Source organism: Xiphophorus couchianus, chromosome 5 (assembly GCF_001444195.1).
Source record: "Xiphophorus couchianus chromosome 5, X_couchianus-1.0, whole genome shotgun sequence".
In the NCBI taxonomy this organism is placed as follows: Eukaryota; Metazoa; Chordata; class Actinopteri; order Cyprinodontiformes; family Poeciliidae; genus Xiphophorus; species Xiphophorus couchianus.
The window spans coordinates 21,892,065-21,912,749 of record NC_040232.1 but is presented as its reverse complement, the minus strand read 5'-3'; the positions used below and the strand labels follow the sequence as shown (position 1 = coordinate 21,912,749).

Here is a 20,685-nt window from a genome sequence, read left to right as displayed (position 1 = left end):
TTGAACAGAATTCAACGAAATTGAACAAAAAACGAGTTTTTTTCAAAATCGGTGTGTTTTCATTAATCAAACTTATTTCTAAATTGTCAAATTGCACAATTTTATGGTTAGTAGAAATACAGCCGCATTTCCATTTAACATTTGGAAAGTAAATTTGCTTAGTGGAAACATGCTAATTTTGGGAAAAAATACAAACACATTTATTGATAAAAACCTTCTGCTCTAGCTGTATTGAAATTAGTGTGTTTCGCAAAACTGCAAGAGAAACAGTTTTTCCGCATCACACATGTCACAACCAGATCCAGATGTTGCCACTGGTGCAAACCATGAAGTAGACAACGACAGTCCAAACGAAAAAAGTCCAAATCCAAAATAAAAACTCATAACGAAACCAGCTGGTGGCAGTAACTAGATATGACTGAGAGCTGGCATATGGAGATATTTAAGCAGACGAGCTGATTAATAAACAAGTGCAGGGTTTCCCCCTGTATATTATAGGCCTGGCGGCCCACCATGCTGACAGGAAGAAGTTGGCTGCATGTTTTTAATGACTTATCGCATCAACAAACTTATTCACGTGTGATTTCAGTTGCGTTTCTTATTCAATAAAAACATTGCAATTGCGAAATTGCAGGGTGGGGGGTTTATATCGACAAAGTTTTGTGCATATTTGGAAAAATCTCTTACTTAGTGTGAACGGCTGTCTGCCACAGTTGACTGGGGGTTTGAGAAGACAGAACTAAGAACACTAAGAAAGAAACAGATGAGATGATCCAGGTGTACTTTTCATGTTAAAGAAAAGTAAAAAGGTAATGGCAGTAGTAGCTCCTTTAGTGGTTTCATCACGGAGAGGAAAATATTTTACAGATAAGCTTTTAAAGTCTTTAGAGGCTTTTTGACAAAAGCTCTGATCACAGCTTTGTCCATGAGAGAGACAGGCTTTAACAACAATAACAGGGTTTGTTTAGGCAGTAGCTCCTTCGGTTGCTTTTTGTAGAAGACAGACAAGGTCAACCTCTGAAAGACAGGGTCAAGAGCATCATCTATAGGAGAAGGTGAAGTTATTGGCAGTAACTCAGCCGATGTGGCACAGCTAAGCAGATCAGGCCAGATGTAGCTTCTACAAAAAGAGAACATAAAGTTGAAATAACAGTAAAAAATAAACAAAGACCCATTACATCCAGTTCACAGTTATCCCCCTATCTGCATGTATTTATCTATTTATTGTGTTGTGCTGGAGGCAGTCAGTGTCTGGCTTGGATGCCTGTTTTTATGAGATAAGCTTTTAATCAAAGGATTAAAAATGGCTGTCAGAAAATTGTTTCTGGACCAAATCCCAGCAGCTTTGGGATGAAGACGGACCCAAATGTGAATTTTTTTTACATTTTCTTTTTTTCTTTTTTGTGTTAAAATGCACAGCATTGCACAAAGCCATAATTGAAAAATAATAAACAAATAAATAAATAAGCGACTGGCTAAAAATCTAGTTGTTAAGAGAGTGAATGAAGCAAAGGCATTTTTTGTCAGAATTACACTTTCTGTTCTAAGTGTAATTCTAAAGATGAACTGTCACACAACCTTTTTTTAAATATCATGTACTAATAAAAAGTCCAGATTGATTTTTTTTTTTAAAACTCAGATTAAAAATTCCAGTCATTCTCCAGTTTATGGCTTAGTGATATTTTCTGTGTCATCTCTGAATAAATGCTCTGAATGAGATCTAGTAAAACGTGTCCTCCTTTCTATATCCCCTGTTGATACGCTTTACTCTAATATTTTGGCTCCTTTTTTAATTTGTGTAACCACTCTTAGTTAATGGCTGCTGCTGGCAGTGCATATTACATTTGGCTCATTAAAACCCATCTGGATGATGTCATCGCTGCGTTCATACGGCCTTTGTGCTGTGAGGTTCTTGTGAGCACAGAGAGAAAAATAGAAACAGAAACAGGATGTGAAGTAGAACTAAAGCCTGATGGGATTTGATGTCATTTTACTATTTGGTTCTGACTGACGTACTTGAGACACTAAGGAGCAAAATCTTAGAGCCTTTCTAGGATTACAACACGGTTACTTCATCCCAAGGACTAAACAGAGCAACACAGGGTAAAATGGTGTGGTGTATGCAGCTCTGGGTCAGAACAGTCAGCTGTCGGTTCAGGACTCAGCAGTTCAGCTACGTCTCAAGGACAAGGAGTTCATGACGGTACAGTCTCCATGTTGTTTGAAAGAGGAGTGAAAGAAGCCATCTTCATTACATATGGACACCCCACATTAACAGATCAGGCAGCTTCACCAATTTATTTCTTTACTTAAATTAAATTCCATTTATTTTTGTCACGCCGGCTTGGTTCACCACATACATCGTCACAAGGGACTGTACAGAAAAAGGCAATTCAATCCGTTCATATCAAGTCAGATTTGAAGTATGTAGGATGAAAAAGTGTTTGCCCCATCTTCACTTCCTTTTTTTATTTTTGCATGTTTGTCACTCTTCAGTGCTTTAAAACATCAAACCAATTTAAATATTAATCAAAGATAATAAAATGTCTTCATTTGAAAACAAGATCCAGTTTTCAAATGAAGGTGTTTGTTATTAAGGGCAAAAATGACATTTGTGAAGAATTATTTTCTTCTTGCACAATTGAAAAAGAAAATAATGGAAATATGTCACAACAAAAAAGTTGGAGAAAACAGCTATGTGTATATTAGTTATTTATATTCTTTTAGCATCGTAGAAACATAAAAAACACGGCAGATCAAGTTACTGGGATTTTAAAACCTATTATCTGTTCTCTGTTGAGCTGGAAGCTGGTGTAGAGATTTTAAGATGAGTGATGTTCAAACGTCTTGCTGCAGTGTTCTGCATGAACTGAAGTTAGTTATATGACTGGAGATTCCAGCAAAAAGATGCTCTGACCTACTGGTAGCTGTGAACCTACAGCTACCAGCTGGAACCTTCCAGAATGAACTTTAGGTGCTTTTGTCCTGCACAATCTGCAGAAGTTAGTCTAACCTTTAACACAGATCAAAGACAAATACAGAGACACAAGGAGGCTTTAGTCACAGTTCAAAGAACTGATATGTGTGTGTGCGGGGGTGGGGGGCTGCGTGTGTGTGTTTGTGTGCCTGAGGTTATGACTGGTGGAGAAAGCTATGAGAGGAAAGAAGGAGAGAGTCGATGATACAAAACCCTGACTTCAGACTTTAACGGATTAACCTCGGAGCTCCCAGCTGTCTCTGAGAAAAAAAACTGCAAGCTGACTTCTGGAGGGCCGTGATGGAGGGAGTTAGAGCAGCGGCCCAGCACGAATGCTAACACGTCCTGCACGAACGTCACATCAGCAACACCTTCTAGAGCGGTTCACCAGAGATCTGACCTCCTTTAAAATACTCCTGCACTGATGATGTGAAGAAGTCAATCACAGGTGAGAAATGAGTGTTTGTCAGGCAGTATCTGAAGGTCACCTCATGCGTGTGGGCACTCACACACGCGTACACACAACTCCCCTGAAACAGCAGAATTTAACCCACAGAAGGAGAGACCTGCCTTCTGTTCCTGTAGTATTGAGTTTTCCTGGTGTGGAATGCTGCAGAGCAGAACTTCCCTATGGCTCCGCTGGAGTTAGTTGTGTGTGAAATATAGTGACATGGTCAGAGAGCTGGTGTGTATCGACCTGAGAGTTCTTGAGGGGAAACCCACTTCTTACATCCTCAATATGGATGCTTTCTTTGAGAAGTTGTGTCTTGTTTTGGCATCCTCCTTCTCTGCTTCCAAGATGTCGAGCCAATCATCACTCAGCAGTGACCGACTTAATGACAGTGAAACTGCCTTTTTAGCTACATGGCCTCCATACACAATGTCTGGTTGTTAAGGCTTAAATGTGTGTGTGTGTGTGTGTATGCTCTGTCTTCTCAAACCCCTGGTCAGCCATGGCAGATGGCTGCTCACACTCAACCTGGTTCTGGTTCTGCTGGAGATTTCTTGCTGTTAAAAGGAAGTTTCCCCTTTCCACTTTTGCTACATGCATGGACAGTGTGAGGAATTGCTGGGTTTCCTTAAGTAACTTTCCAACTATTTGAATTATGATCTGATCTTGGGTGTATTTGTTTAATGAGTAGGATTGAACTGGAATAATGTAGCTGACTTTGAAACCATCTGTATTAGATTTATTTTTGCATATAAATTTGATCTTATGGGGCCTTGAAAGTAGCTTGGAACAACATCTGTTTTAAATTGGTGGTATGAAAAAACTGAGTTGAATGTGTAAAAAAATATTAGTACACTGAGAAAAGCATACACAAACAAATCATTACCTGTTTACTTTAAGTTGCATTTGTAAGTAAAACATTTGAAGTAATGCTGTATTTTTTCCCAAAGTCTTTTTTTAAAATTGCCAACCAGTTTTCACAGTGCATGCCTTAGCAGACGGATACTTATGAAAAATTCATTACAATAAAAAGAGTGGGGAGCAGCAGCCAATTCATTGTCATTATATATTAAATCTAAATTGAATTCAGTAATAAATGTCTCATTTCAGTTAACAGCGGTATCGCCTGTCACATGTTCTGACGCCTAAGCAGAAGGGGGCGCTAAAGCAATAATAATGAGACACTTATATTTGTATATCTAGAGATTTATATGTAGTTTTTATTCAAATTTGTAAATTCAGTAAACAGTTCACATAATTGTAAATACTGGCTGCTGTTTCTGACTGACAGGTAATTAAAAAGAGGGGAAAGAAATTTTTGAAGGCCCACCCTCTCCAGCGGAGCTACTTCCGCTTCCTACGGAGCTCCGCTAGAGTCTGCAGTCAGACTCCTCTCTCTCCTCGGAGCGGCTCCACTGCCTGTGTTTCTGTCTCTGTCTCCCTCTCTGTCCCCCTGACAGCCCGCCCGGCCGGGACCATAACCAGACACGGTGAGGTGGGGGGGTTCTCTATAACGGAACAAGCCGGTGTTTCCTCCGTTTCCACCGGGGTGCTCCTGTCTCCGGATTGGGGCTCCGGACTGGCGAGCTGATGATGCCTGAATGAGCTAACCTCCGGACTGTCCTCACAGAGCCGCACAGGCAACGTCGTCACTGGGACTGGGACTGTTAGTGGGACTGCAGGTAAGAGCTACAGCAGGCACACAGCTGGATGCTTCAGTGTAGCATGTTTAGAACCGGAGCGGGTCCTGCTGCTGGCTGTCATCATAGTGTCAAATATGAATGAAAAATGCAAGTAAAAGCTGAACACTTTAAATTTATATAAACAATTATAGGCACTTGATTGTTAGCTCTTTACAATCTGGTACAAAACACGTTTAAAAATAGCATTCTGTATAGAAAGAAAGTACAAAAATAAATAAATAATGTTTTTATTTACTGGCACACCGGGACAGTCCCATTAGAGGATCCATGTTTATCTCCCCCTGCACACCATGAGGGGGATGGGATGGTCAGGGAGGGAAAAACCGGTTTAAAGCTCTTTTAAAGCTGGAGACCTGCAGCAAAAAGAGGAGTCTTGGGTTCATCACATCTCCATGACAACCATTAGACTCCCCCTACATGCCATCTGGTTTCTGTGGTGTGATGCCAGGAAAAAATATTTTTCTTTCCTACCATCACAAACGTAGGCATGTGGAGCATATAACCTCAGTCGGAACTGAGACTCAAATTGAGTTTCTGGTTATGTAGAAAAACAGCTTATCCACATCTTTACCAAAACTGCCAATAAATGTAGATGGAACGAAGGAATATTTTCTAATTTTGTGTGCATCGTTTATACACAGTCCTGCAGTTTACTTTTAGAAGTGAAAGTACAAACAGCTGACCTCCAGTCAGTAACCATCAAAAGCAAACATTATTTGCATTCATATTACAACTGAACAATGTACTGAATCACAAAAGTCAATCCAGTATTAGTTAACAATCGCAAACGTCTGCCTGGACACCATATTTGGTAGAATATTACTGTATATTTCATTAACATTTCAACTGCTGTGCTTTTAAACTTGGCGGTAAACTCTTAGTGTCAATAATTGGAAACTAGGTTGAATAACTTTAGAATTCAATAAGCATAAATTCTGGGTTGAACAAGCATTTTAAAGGGACAGTATTATGTAAAATGGACTTGTTTTGAGTTTTTGCAATGTGTTATGATATTAATCTCTTATCAAAACACACCTAGAGTGTTGCTTTGATTCTTTCATGCATGTTTGAGAAATCCTTTAATCTCCATGGCAACCATTCGGCTGTGGAAAACGCGCTGGTGAACATTTGAGGACGTACCTTCTCCTCAGAGCTGCAGTTTCTGATTCTGCCTCACAGATCAGCCCTCCTCCATCACTCCGCCACTCAGCTCCTTCAGACTAGCCAGCAACAATTAGCAACACCTGGTGGAACGACGCATTAGCTGAGCTCATTATAGGAGCTACTTCTCAATGCAACACTGGTAAAAATATTAAAGGCTCACTAGAGGAGCCATATTGTGATGACTTATTGGTAGAGTTTCAGAAAGAGCAGGTTTTTTTTAAAGAGACAGAGACCCAATTTCAAGGCACTGAGATATGAAGTCTAATTTCTTTTAAATCACATTTCATATATATCGCATTTTCTTAACAACTGAAGTTAAGTTCGTTACTTGATTGTGCTATAAAATTACAGCACAATCTGTTGGCTGCAGAAAATACATAATACTACCCCTTTAAGACACAGTGGTGTTCTGCTGCAGTCAGATGGGAGGCGTCAGGAAGGTTCCTCTCTAGATGTCTGGCTGATGTTTACTGCCACCTGTCATTCAGAAATCACCATTCATCAAGACCGAATGTTCACCTCCATGTGACCTCTGGTCAAGGTGCTGCAGGACCGTCATGAAGCTCTACACATGAAGTGTGTTTCAGACATCTCCCTTTCATTATTACTTTCTAACAGATATCAGGAGAACTTGTTTTAGAGTATTCGCTACAGAAACAATTGTGTGTGTGCTTTTAAACCCTGCAGGCAGCTGGTCACATTAACTGGAGGTCACCTCTGTATCAGCACAGATATTCACAAGTCATTTCTTCTCATTCTAGATCTGTTTTGTGGCCCTGAAGTGTTGTTGTCTTTGTGAACACATGAGGACAATAAGCACCAAGACAAACCAGTGTGCCCCTATTGAATTATACCTTTCACTCCTGATTACACAAGATTCTGATCTCTGGCAAAGTCAAAGTAAAAGTCAAGTCCCTAGTGTTTGTTTTTGTGACTTGGGTGCAATTCAAGTCCAAGTCTAGACCTGCTTATTGTTTACTTAACAAAAAAGTTCACATGATGACATACTTTGTGTTTCTTACAAGTTAGCTAGGTTAGAAATAATCGCAAGCATATGATGTAATGAAGGACGACCTAGTCTGGGTCCATCTAAAAGTCTTGTTTTCCTAGCAGGGTTGTTTTCATATCACACCTCCACTTTGATATGCACTTCTGTTCTTGTCTTCAGAGCCATTCAGGGGGATTTATTTGCCTATTTTCTTGGAACTGCAGCGCCTCTCTGTGAAGGAGAGCGTTCAGTTGCCTTCTGGGAATGTTCTTTTTCTAGGAGGATAATTCAGTTCACTACTTTGTGGATGTGGAAACCCATGAATATGAATTGATTTGCATGTTTTTTTTGTGCTGGGTATATTAAGACCTAGTGTGTGGTTGAGTGCTTTGTTATAAAGGAACTCATAGTCTGTTAGCATTAACAGACTATGTTAGCATTAACATAGTCTGTTAGCATTAACAGACTATGTTAACATAGTCTGTTAGCATTAACTTCATAACATTCTTCTGCAAAGATGCATCCAAATGTTTGTTCACAGGAGGTTATAAATGTGCGGGTTGGTTGGTGATCATGTCAGAACGGTCTGCTCCCCTAACCCTGTCCCGAATGTCCCCTCAGCAGGAAGTACGTCTCGGGTTAAAACCTACGAAAGTCTTCACACCCCTGTTAAAATGGCAGTTTTTTTGTAATGTGAAAAATGAGACCACGATGAACCTATTTCAAATGTCCACTCAGCATTTTCCACCGACTTTAACCAACTTTTTTTTTTGTTGTTGTTTGTTGTTGTTTTTAATGAGCTATTTAGAAATAAAGTTATGCTTTGGATTAGTGGCTGCATTCATATTTAACATGAACTTTAAAGGCTTTATCTCACCACTAGGAACAAGAGATGAAAGGGATTTTGACGCTACCTTAACAGTTTGTGAAATAAATATATGTATGACACTTGAGGTCACCACTGGGGCAGCATGGTGAGAGGAAGAGCTCAGCTGTACACACAGCAGCATTTGGCTCTCTGCTGAAGTGTAAGCAATGAGGAGAGCTGCAGTGTTTTATCAGAAATAGACTGGGAATTATTAGGAGGATCATGCTGTTGTCTGGGGGTGTATTGACACTTTGCAACTATGTCAATCATGCTGAGGCACCATGATGGACTTCAGAAATGAGGGATTGTGACTGTGATCGTTTTCCGAAGTTGTTTGACAGTGTATCTATGGCTTCTATTTGTTCGAGTCAAGCTAATTTGTCTATGGAAGTAGCACAACTAGCTGGGACTCATAAATGGCGAAATTTACAAAAGTTAGAAATAGCTAGCTTAGAAACCGACCCACAACTTCTTCCTCCTGGCATGTTTGTCGATTTTATCAAATTTGCCTGAATTCACAGTGTTTCCTCTCACACCAGAGACTTAAAAGGGTACAAAAGTCTAGATGCTAACCTTTTTTCCCTATAGGGTAGACTACATGATGGTGGGGCATTTTGTCCTTGGTTTCTAATGATAGTCGCGTAGCTTTAGCATAATGCAATATTTAATTGTATCTTACTAATCTTACTTATTTATGAAGTATATGAAAATGACTCTTCTTACCTTGTAAAAAGTGTTCACTGCAATTCCATAAATACACCGATTGTCAGTCCTTATGATTGACGGAGCTAACCATCACCGTCTTCTGTCTCCATCAAACGGTTTAGGATAAAATGACAAGTTTGATTTGCACCTTTGTCTGTTTTGTGCAGTCGATCACTCAGCACCCTATTACCATTTTTACAACGAAATCAACTAAATAAATATATTAGGCGACAAACTGTCATTTTTTTTGACAAGCTTGTGGTTGTTTTCACACCAGATAGTGTTCCAAATTGCAACCAGGACCAAAATTGCAAAAGTTGTTGCATTTTTATCTGGTGCTGTTCGCTTTCACACTGCACTGACAAACAGTCCAAACTAACTGAAAAACCTTTTCACCTCCTCGCCTGTCGTGGTGCTGCACCAAGAACTACGGAAGAATATGAAGGATATTACAGAAAAATCTCAGAAGAAGGACCAGAGTTTGTTTTTGTGGTAGAGTTTGATTGTGCATTCACAACTCCCCAGGTGAGCCGGACTTTGTAGACAAACTACAGTTCAATTAAAGCGGACTAAACAGGGCTGAGTTGAATGCACTCTTATAGAAGTTTAGGTTTTGACGTTTGTCATGGCACAGTGGGTCGCTTTCTGAAGAGTGTGATGTGACGTGCAAAGGGTTAATGAGCCACAAAACTAGAGCTGACTGAGCAGCCATTGGGTGATATATTCTCATTTGTAGTTAATTTGGTATTCATGGGAAATAACCATTTTGCAGTTGCAATGCTTAGAAACTTCATTATTAATTAGTTAATCATGTTCATCATACTAACATAAGTTTAAAGCATGGTTGGGTCTCTCAGGAAGAGTGTAGGTATTTACAGAGCGATCCCAAACGCTGTTCCTTATGGCTGCTTATTTACTAGGATTGATTATTTTTCCCTTGTTGTTTTGTATAATAAGATTGAATAATGTGACTGTAGATGAATTTACTGGATAACACGTGTTAGCAGCCAGTTCAGAGCACAGCTAATGAGCTCCCTAGCCACTGCAAATACTGGGAGTCCATTCTAGCTTCTAAAACTATCCAGCAGTCCCAATTAGTTCTGTTTATAGACTGTTTTCTTATCTAAAATCAGAATAATTGTTGTCTCCATACACATTTTTGTTACCTCTTTGCTCTGTAAGACGTCTTCTGAAGATGTACCTGTGATTGTAGGAAAGTGTGTGTTCTGTGCTCCTGCAAGTTTACACTTCCAACATTGATGTGTAAAACTCAGGTTGCAGCGATGTCATTTTGACCATCTCTCTTTTTAAACAATAGGTTTCTTTGTTTTCTCAGAACACCCACCCAGGTTCAGTGGTGAGATGCGATCTAAAAAAACCTGCTAAAACGTCGCCGTTTCTGGCAGGTTGTCAAGTGCTCCTGGGGTTTCAACATTATTAGTGTGAAAAGTCCAAATCTTTCATAAAAAGTGTTTGCATTCAGATGACAGTGCAGCTGAAAAATAGAATTTAGCCAATTGTTCATGTCAGTGTGGACAACATGTTCTTGAGCTGCTCCTTTTCCCTGCTTGTAAGTTATAAATATGGCATCAAGAATGAAATCTATTTCTGGGTTTCACCTGTTTTTCTGTGTTAGTTTGACATCCAGACATCCGTGTCATTCTTGGTGCAAAGAAAGATACGGCTGCTCAAACTGACGTGCATGAAGATGCACTAAATAATGAGAAACAGGACAGAAATGGGCAGTACCCGTGCTAATACCAGTGTCCTACTAGAAACTAGTGTCTTTTAGTGTGTATGCAGGACACTTGGACACCGTAGTGGAAACGTGTATTTCTTGTTTTGGTGCTACTTCTCCAAATGCTCCTCCTGCTCTCTGCTGGAGTCATGTTCTGCAGTTTTTTTTGCCAACATTTCATATTCTTCCTTTTTGTCTCTGTCACTTAAACATTCAGCAAAAAGCCCACACCAGCCCATGTACCCTCAGAGAAAAGAGACACCATGAAGCAGTATGCTATAAATCAAGTACTTAGCCTTAGCTTGCAATAGACAAGTTGTCAGACATGTGATGTGTCAAATATAGACCATGGGGGTTTTCTCACACTCACTGGCTGTTATTACCAGGCAGCCAGTGTTCTTTCCCGTCTCTTCCTCTGGAGCAGATGGCAAAGCTTTAACAGTCTGTCCTGACATGAAGAAGAAAGGGATGCAAAGTGAGAGAACGGGCATGAGACTTGTCTTGGTATAACCCAGTAACGACAGCTGGGCCATTAATCCTCCACGGTGCCACGCTGAGGTCCAGGCAACTTGATCCAAGCTGACAGGCCATGTCGAGGTCTACAAATAAAAATAACATAAAATAACGACACATTGTCACGGTCAGCAGGTGTCCGGAAGGAAGGGAAACACTGGTCCAGACTTCGGCGAAACACTTAGCTCCGAGTTGACCGCTGCTTTAGGGAAGCTTTTGAGCGCTTATGGAACTTATTGAAAAATGGAAGCTATGGGGATTTGGTGTAGAGAAAAACAGTTGGGTTGCTCCAAAGGAGGAAGGCTGGAAATCTGGGTGTGACCGTGCACTACTCCCCTCCCAGGACCCTCTGCTGCTGCTTTCCAGGATTCTGATTAAAATGCATCAGACCCTCCAGGCTACCAAGAACCAACTCTACCAGATCATCACAGCACTTATCATCTCTACAACAAACAGACAACTACACAACAAATTATAGTTCCACACTAACCATGCAACCATTGTGGATCATTTTGTTCTTCCTCTTCATACAAGTTGATGTCCCTAGATCTAGGAGCCTGTGTGCTTACAGGACATGCTCTGTGATTTATCGATCAATTGGAACAGAATTTACAACTTGCAGCATTCACCTGAGCAATGCGCAAAGCATGAGGCTCAGTTTCTGTTATGATCCTCATGCAGCCTTTTCGAATCCATTCACTTCTTTCCAAATTAGCTCAGTTGTTGGCCATCCTCATCATTTTATTATCTGCATCAGATTCTGCTGAGCAACGATTGTCAGATCAGTGCGACTCTGGAAGTCCTTTTGGTGCTGCATCTCCCAGATTGTGTATCATTAGTGTATATCTGCAGTTAATAACTTGAATATAAGTTTATTGTGATAATTATTAGTTTAAAAATAGCTTTGTTTGAATAATTTATTGTTTTACCATTCATTTTTGTATTTTGCGGTGTACAAAAAATCCCCAGTGTCCTAAAATATTAGTTGAACTCTAAACATTTCGTCTTGGTCTTGGAAGGTTGGATCTTCATCTTGGTCTTGGTAGGTTTGGCCCTGGTCTTGGTCTTGGAAGTTCTGGTCTTCGTCTTCACCTTGAAAGGTTAGACCTTTGTCTTGGTCTTGGAACATCTAGTCTTGGTCTTGGAGGATGTGGCCTCAGTCTAGGTCCTGAAAGAACCGTCTTTGACTACCCATTGGGGAGTAGACTGATCAAACAGGAAATATGTGATCAGTCATTAACTACACTTCTACACTTCTCAGTTAAATATCCAAGATGACCATCAAGATGTGAATCTTTCTGTTGTCTTTCATAAACACAACGTTTCATTGCTTCATTTTTACTGTGCCTGCATTGTGCCTGTGTGTTTCCATTGGGTTTGAACTAAAAAGGTGACCCTATTGCCAGTGACATTGCACTTGCTTGGATGTCAGAAATAGCTCAGGGACTGAACGGAAACAGTAGGGAAGAGACTGGTAGTGCTGTGAGAGCGCAGCAGCATGATGGCAACATGGGCAAAATGATTCAGTGTATGTGATAAAGGGGCATTTTGTTCAAAGCTTAGTGAATTAATTAATTAAAATTTCAGTATACACATGACTCTTACCTTAGTTTAGTTTGAGCCCCTGCTGAGAGACCAGCTTCTGACAGACACTGCAACATTATTAGTGCGTACTTCCATTTATCATTATTAGTGATTGCATGATGATGAATTGAACAGAATAAACTTGATGTAAGTCTGTTTAGCTAATTAGACTAGCACTTAAAGGGATATTTAGCATGCCAGTTGCTCTGTGTGTGCAGGCAGCTGCTGGCCATTAGCCGTTCCTTTGATTTGACGTCTCTCAATGACTCACTTGTTCTCTCAGTGTGCAGATGAGGAGAGCAGAGAGCAATGTTCCTTTCTGTGCCTGCTCGCAGTCTCATTTGTCCTGACATATCAGGATGGTCATAAGGCGAGGAGAATTGGTTTGCAAAAGAAAAGGGAGATTGTTTCTAAAGGTGACAGCTATGGCCACATGATTTAATGTCTGAATCCATCTTATATAAAGATGGAATATGGTCTGTGTATTGATTTTTTGGTTTTGCTTCACGACTATACCTACACCGTATTAGTGTCTTGCCCATTTTTACTCAGAGAATTGATTCAGAATATATATTTTTTGCTATTCAATAACGGGGATACAAATGAATTTTCCCTCATCTCCACATTCTCTTCTCTGTTTCAGGTCATCGCTTGGCAGTTAATGTTTTGCCACTTCCCTCTGAGGTTGGAGGCCAGTTGGAGTTGGGCGCTGGGTCCTCAGTGGCTGCAGTGATGCGAGCTTCTGTGGTGGGCTGCAGGATGAGCTTGGGTGCGCTAATTAACGGGTTGCTCGTCTCCGTGATTGCAGCAATGCTTTGGAAGTACTCCAAGCTAAGCGAGCACGCAGCCTCCCTGGAGGAGGAGTTGCATATGACACAGCAGTCCAAGGAGCTCTCTCAGGCCCGCATCGACTACCATATTGCCCTGCAATCTCTCCAGGAACATGGCACCCGCATGGTGTGTACTGGCAAGATGCACACCGACCGCATCTGCCGCTTTGACTATTTGTGCTACTCCTCTGAGGCAGAGGAGTTTGTATTTTTCCACTCCAACTCCTCTGTCATGCTGCCTAATCTTGGATCTAGGCGCTTTCAACCTGCCCTACTAGATTTGTCCTCAGTAGAGGATCACAACACCCAATATTTTAACTTTTTAGAACTCCCAGCTGCCGCTTTAAAGTTCATGCCCAAACCCGTTTTTGTACCAGATGTGACTCTGATCCTCAACAGATTCAATCCGGATAACCTTATGCACGTATTCCACGATGATCTTCTTCCAGCCTTCTTTACCATGAAACAGTATTCAGACTTGGACGATGAGGCACGTCTCGTGTTCATGGAAGGCTGGGGTGAAGGGCCACACTTCGACCTCTATCAACTTCTCAGCAGCAAGCAGCCACTTCTTAAAGAGCAGTTGAGGAACTTTGGAAAGCTAATGTGTTTTACTAAATCTTATGTTGGTTTATCCAAAATGACCACCTGGTACCAGTATGGGTTTGTTCAGCCACAGGGGCCCAAAGCCAACATTTTGGTTTCAGGGAATGAGATCAGACATTTTGCCAAGGCTTTAATGGAGAAAATGAACATAACAAGGCAGGACGAGGCAGAGAAGGATGGAGGAAGCTCAGAGCAAGAGAGGGAGAGAGACAAGAAAGATGAATACATCGCTGTGTTTAGTCGCTCAACAACAAGATTAATTCTGAATGAAGCAGAGCTAATAATGGCCTTAGCCCAGGAGTTCCAGATGAGAGTGGTTACAGTATCCCTGGAGGAACAATCTTTTCCTAGTATCATCCAGGTGATTAGTGCTGCTTCCATGTTGGTCAGCATGCATGGAGCTCAGCTTATCACCTCAATGTTTCTCCCCAGAGGTACAACTGTGGTAGAGTTGTTCCCCTTTGCTGTGAACCCAGAGCAGTATACTCCATATAAAACCCTCGCCACTCTACCAGGCATGGACCTTCACTACATTTTTTGGAGGAATTCTAAGGAGGAAAACACTGTCACCCATCCAGACAGACCGTGGGAGCAAGGCGGGATTGCCCACCTAGAAAAAGATGAGCAGCAGCGCATCCTGGCAAGTGCGGATGTCCCAAGGCACCTGTGCTGCCGGAACCCAGAATGGCTTTTCCGGATCTACCAGGATACTTTGGTAGACATTCCGTCATTCCTCGAGGTCCTCAAAGATGGCATGAAGAGTAAGCCTAGCCTGAAGAAAACAAAAACTGCCAGCACAGTTCACCCTGGCCGGGTCAGAGAAGCCCACTGTCAGACATCAGTACAAACCCCTAATGAGGCCAAACTCACAGTCTCTTGGCAGATCCCGTGGAATCTAAAGTACCTGAAGGTCAGAGAGGTTAAGTACGAGGTATGGATCCAGGAGCAGGGAGAAAACACCTACATGCCTTATATCCTTCCTCAACAGAACTACACTTTCTCTGAGAACATAAAGCCCTTTACTACCTACCTGGTGTGGGTGAGGTGCATCTTTAACAAGAACCTCTTAGGTCCGTTTGCAGATGTTCTGACATGTCGGACCTAATAAACACAGGGCCACCCTGTCAATTTCTACAACCTCACTGGAAGGAGCTGCTTGATTAGATTTTGATTAGTCTTGGTAAATAAATGTCTGTCCTGGATCTTTGCAGTTCCAGGACAGACAAAGCCGACATGAAGACTCTCTCCGTCTTCACTGGAGGACTCCTCTACTACTGGGTGATGAAAACTGAAAAAGTTTATTTATTACATTTTCAAACGTCTCTACTGATATTACAAGAACTTAAATGAGCAGATGTATTTATGAGAAGAATATTATGAGATTTTAGGATTAGTCTATACACTGGATTCTACCTTTTAGAGTATGCAATGTAGCTTCTGTGTTGTAGGTGAAAGATGTTACGTAGATAAGCAAGGTTTTTACATTTTTCTGACTTGTCTAAAATGTGTGTGCAAACGGATGATTCCACAAATTACTCATAATATACACAATCCATCCAAAATCAAACCAACTTGTTCTATATACTAAGTTTATACCTGCTGCATTTATTTCTAACTTAAATAAACTTTGTTTCATCAGTCAGATGGTTTGGAAATGTACACAGTCAGTCCTTTAAAGTATTTGGGAAAATTTTCAGTAACAGATTTTAGCCCATGCCAAACAAATCCTTCTTTTAAACTCTATGTTCAGATATGTGTAAAACACTGCCTATTCTTAGCTTTGTTAAATGTTATAATTTACCTTGATGTGAAAAGTACATACCTCCATATCTGCTTCAGTGTTTTTTTTTCTTGTCTCATTTAAATATTTCAAATCATCAAATATTAATATCTGATCATTAAAAAAAACAGACTGAATACAAAAAAGTTTGCAAGTAATGGTTCCAAAAGTATCCAACCCAACTGTTTACCTACCAAACCTAATGACTGTTTCTTCCGCCCTTACCAACAACTGCCATGAAGAGTTGTTCATACCAGAAGACTGGTAATGAGTCTTTTCATCACTGGAATCTAGACTTTAACTTGGCCACTCCAAAAAGCCTTTTTAAAAGCATCAATAAATTGACTTGCTAGTGTGTTTTGGATCCTAGTTCTGCAGTTTGTGCTTAAGTTCAATATCACACACTGATTGCTAGACCTTCCAGCATTTTCCCTACCATTATCCAAGGGAGGCGCCCCACCAACATGACCAGCCGTCCGCCCATAGAAGAATGACATAGGTGTTCACAGTTAGGTCAGATCACATCAGGACATCTTTCTGATTGTACGTGGTTGCTCTGCTACTTTCAACTCTAATCCTAACCCTACCCCTACTTTCAACTCTAAACTCTCAAACTAGGTTTATAGTTAACTGATTAGCCTACGGTAACCTTGCGCGGTTGTCAGGGCCCTGCTCGTGCACTTCCGAACTTTTGTAACTTGGCGTGGGGTCGCTCATTTGGAGCAGGTTAACCTGTACCGATATTTATAAGAACCCTCTACTAGGGCTCATTTTTGGAAAATACTACACATCTAACATAAAAGCCACACTGCTTGCTTGGCAAACTTAAAGTGTAGACTCAGCATCCTGAACGCCTCCCTGGTGAGGTGTTCCAGGCACGTCCTACTGGGAGGAGTCCCAGAGGAAGACCCAGGACATGCTGGAGGGACTAAGTTTCACAACTGGCTTGGGAATGCCTTGGGATTTTCCCCAGAGAAGCTGGCCCGAATGGCTGAGAAAAGTCTGGGTCTCCCTTAGGCTGCTGACCCCAGGTAAATGAAAAGCAAGTGATAGATGGATGGACATTGTTACTACTAACCATCAACTGTTTTTCCCTCCCCCATGACAGTGGTCTTTGTAATGAAATACATGATACTTACTGAAAAAGATGCAGTAGATAAAAACTGACAGATAGAAAGAGACTGAAGGATAGAAAAGACTGATAAAAAAAGAAAGTTAGTTCAAGCAGCATTATTTCACCTGGCAGTATTCAGTATTAAGCGATGCCTTCCTCGACTCCATTTTCATCGTAATAAAACTTACCAGCCCAGCAGATTTCCTTTCAACTGTTATGGGTTGCCTGTCAAATGTCATCATTTGCAGATAAATTGCAGTGCCGTGCTTCTCCTTTATGTCATTGAATTAAAGTGTTTGGTAGATGAGATTTAGCAAGATATTTCTATGGAAATACAAGATGGACAAAACACGGCCACCAGCATAAGTTCCTTTGGTTAGTGCATGCTTAACAGAGATTATTTGAAGACTTGGCAGCAAACGCAGGTTGTAGTGGATTAGATACGTGTGTCTGTGCTGTTGGTTAGTTTTCTTTGTTTTCCTGCCACTCCTGTAGATGTGATGAGTAAAACCAGAATGTCTGTTTTCTACACTAGAAATAGATGGATTTTCCCCCCAAGAACTGTGAATCAATAAATATTTTTTTGTTACAGTATGTGTCTTTGCCTGTTGAATGAGTTATTTAGTGTGTAAATATATAAATATTTCATTAAGAACAGGCATTACCAATTATTTTCTCAAGACATTGCTGTAGCCTACACATCCTGGAACTAACACTGAGAGGCAATAAATCTTAAAATGTGATTAAAAACACTTATTCAGTTGGAGCGCTAATAAAGCTGGGCCTTTGTTGAACTGAATAAGTTCATATAGCGGAACAAGACATTAATAATACATTTTACTTGTAGGCACCTTTCTTGACACTCAATGTTATCTTGTATAATTTAACATAAAAACAAACACAAAATTGAAATACATAGTAAAAATTAAGTACAAAATAAGATTTAAGAAGTCAATGCAATTACAATCAAAGAGCGCAAGCTACCTGAAACAGATGAGTTCTGAGTTTGGACTTGAAGTGTGGCAGAGTGGATGTTACGGAGATCGGATGGGAAAATGTCTTATTTATTCTGAATCGTTTTTATTTTCAAACCTGATGTGGAAAGAAAACAGTAGCTGACTTTTAGTTTTTCCTTCCTTTCTCTGCCTTCTGCTTGGGTGCTGCCATCTTAAATGATCAGTGCTGCCACCAGTGCTTGCCTCACCTATAGGTCAAGGCAAAATTAAAAATAAAACGTGCAAAATTGGCCTGGTTTGATCTCATTGAAGAACAAACGTATGAATACACGAGGGTCAGGACTTTGTCATGCAGTGGAACATCTTTGAACATATTTTTGATTGATTTAAAAATCAATCAAAAATATGTTTTTAATTGTTTTCCACATAGTCTGTTTCTTTTATGCAATGCATGTATGTGACTTCTTAAAGGTGTTTTGATTTTCTCTCTTTGTTTTGATCACCTCTGGATATCCTTATCTACAAACGGTGCTGTTGAAATTGCCCAATAATAATGCTCATGCTTTTCATGTCATAAATTACTAACATATTCTCTCAATGCCCGTATTTGCATATATTCATGTACTGAACCTTCTATTCCCTGCATAATTTTGCGATATCAACTGGTCCATTCATGTTTTCCTTCCAGGCTGCATTATAGTAAACCTGTTAAATGTCCTAATTCCCAAACAACCGCATGCAGGAGAAGCCTCAAAATGACAAAGTGACCCACATAATACTCCACCTGGAAACACCTCCAGGAGATGGTGACACCATTGTGAGTTCATCAATCTCAGCCACAGCAGGAGACCATCACTCATCTGGTCAAAACGACACTACACATCATTTACTCATATTAATTCTCTTCATCTCTGGAATCGGACTAATGGTCTGATATTCCCTTCTTTTCAGTTTCTGTTTCTCCAGTGAAACAAAAGAAGAGACAGGAAATAAACCTTCCCGTTTCCTCGTTGTTTTGCTTGAGAGTCTTGAGAAGGAAAACAAATAAAAAGGAGTGTCAGCTGCCTGTGGTTTAGTGACGCATTAGGTATAAAGATAGAAATTTGTTTTCAGTTAATGAGCTGACAATAAACACATAATGTTTTCGTTTCACCTCATCACCAGGTTGAGAAGCAAGCAGTAAATTCCTTTATAGAAGTGCCAGGAGACAACAGAACGCCAAATTAGGGCAACACCGCCATCTAGAGTAGGAAGAAAGAAAAGCAGCAGTATGATGTACGCTGGTGGGCATTTGTGTCTATGGAAGCCCGTTTCCGCCACTCTGTTAAAAAAAATTTTTTAATAAATTATCTCATAATGAGATACTATCTCATGAGATAGTATCTCTGTCTTACGGATAGTATCTCATTATTTTGAGATACTATCTCATTATGAAATAATTTATTTAATTTCTTTAACAGAGTGGCGGAAACGGGCTTCCATACATGTCCGATGTGTTTGACACATTAAAAAGTTTGATTCCAAATTACCGTAACACAAAAGCTTTTTTAGATAATGTATGGATGATGAAATATTTAGAATAAAGTGGAAGAAAATATAGTTCTCTTTTTAGAAATTGAGTTCATAATATTATGTATGATTTTTGTTTTAGTTTATATTCACCAGCCAAATTTTTACCTGTAAAAAGTAGCCTGCAGCAAATGTGGTCACTCAGATTCATTTTTCTGTTAAATTTGTAAAGGTTAATTGCTCCTTTGTATGCGTGTGCGTGTGTGCGTGCGTGCGTGCGTGTGTGTGTGTGTGTGTGTGTGTGTGTGCGCGCGCGCAAATATATATCAAAACAAAGGAAATAATAATTAATTTCAGGAAAACACAAACCCATTGGTCATCAGTGGCACCCCAGCCAAATTTCTAGGCGTGCACATCACAGAGGACCAGTCCAAAAAAAAACACGCCACATTACTGGCAAAGAAGGCCCAACAATGTCTCTACTTTTTGTGGAAACCAAAAATAGCAGAAGCTCCGGTCTCAATCTTTACCTAGTTTTACTGTGCTAGCAAAGTATCTGTTCTTATCAACTGCATCACAGTGTGGCTGACACATCTCCAGCGCCAGGTGAGGGTCAGCAGAAAAGATCGTTGGTGCTTCGTTCTCTTCAATGGACTGGTCCAAAAGGGCACCAAGCTTGTTGGATAAATCAATTTTATGTTCTGCAATCTAATTAACCTGTGACGTGTGTAAGGGGGTATTGGGTTTACAACCATGACCACTAGTTAAAGTGAGGATAGGGTGTGACGGAGGTTCAGGAGGGATGCTGGTCTGATCTCCTGTAATTAGATGAACATATCTGACTTTTCGTCTCTGGATGTCGCTGTGCGCTTTACACACAATAACGTGTCATGTCTGGGAGGAAATTATGCAACACCACAGAGACATAAAGTGTACTGCTTATCATCACATTGGAGGATGTATCGATAAAAAATATTTGGCGTTGTGCTTCACGTATCCCTATAATACATTTTAAAATCTAAATTACAACGTCATTACGAGCTGAACAGTTGTATTAAGTTTGAACTGCTTGTTTATCCTGCTGCGGTCTTTTACCATCAAAAGATTCCTTTTGACGTCAAAGCTGAATGCGGTTGATGATGCTCCTTTGCTGCATTCAATAACATCTGGTAAGAGCTTGTGGTTTGGTTGATTTCCTC

General features: G+C 40.4%; 1 protein-coding gene across 1 annotated transcript; it reads left to right on the top strand.

The window, feature by feature from the left end:
• Window positions 1-31: 31 nt before the first annotated feature.
• On the top strand, window positions 32-17,617 carry pomgnt2 (protein O-linked mannose N-acetylglucosaminyltransferase 2 (beta 1,4-)). The gene is made up of 2 exons (XM_028017817.1): window positions 32-5,110; window positions 13,335-17,617. Exon 2 carries the CDS (start codon window positions 13,424-13,426, stop codon window positions 15,230-15,232), a length of 1,809 nt encoding a protein of 602 aa, XP_027873618.1. The 5' UTR covers window positions 32-5,110; window positions 13,335-13,423; the 3' UTR covers window positions 15,233-17,617.
• The last annotated feature ends 3,068 nt before the right edge of the window (window positions 17,618-20,685 follow it).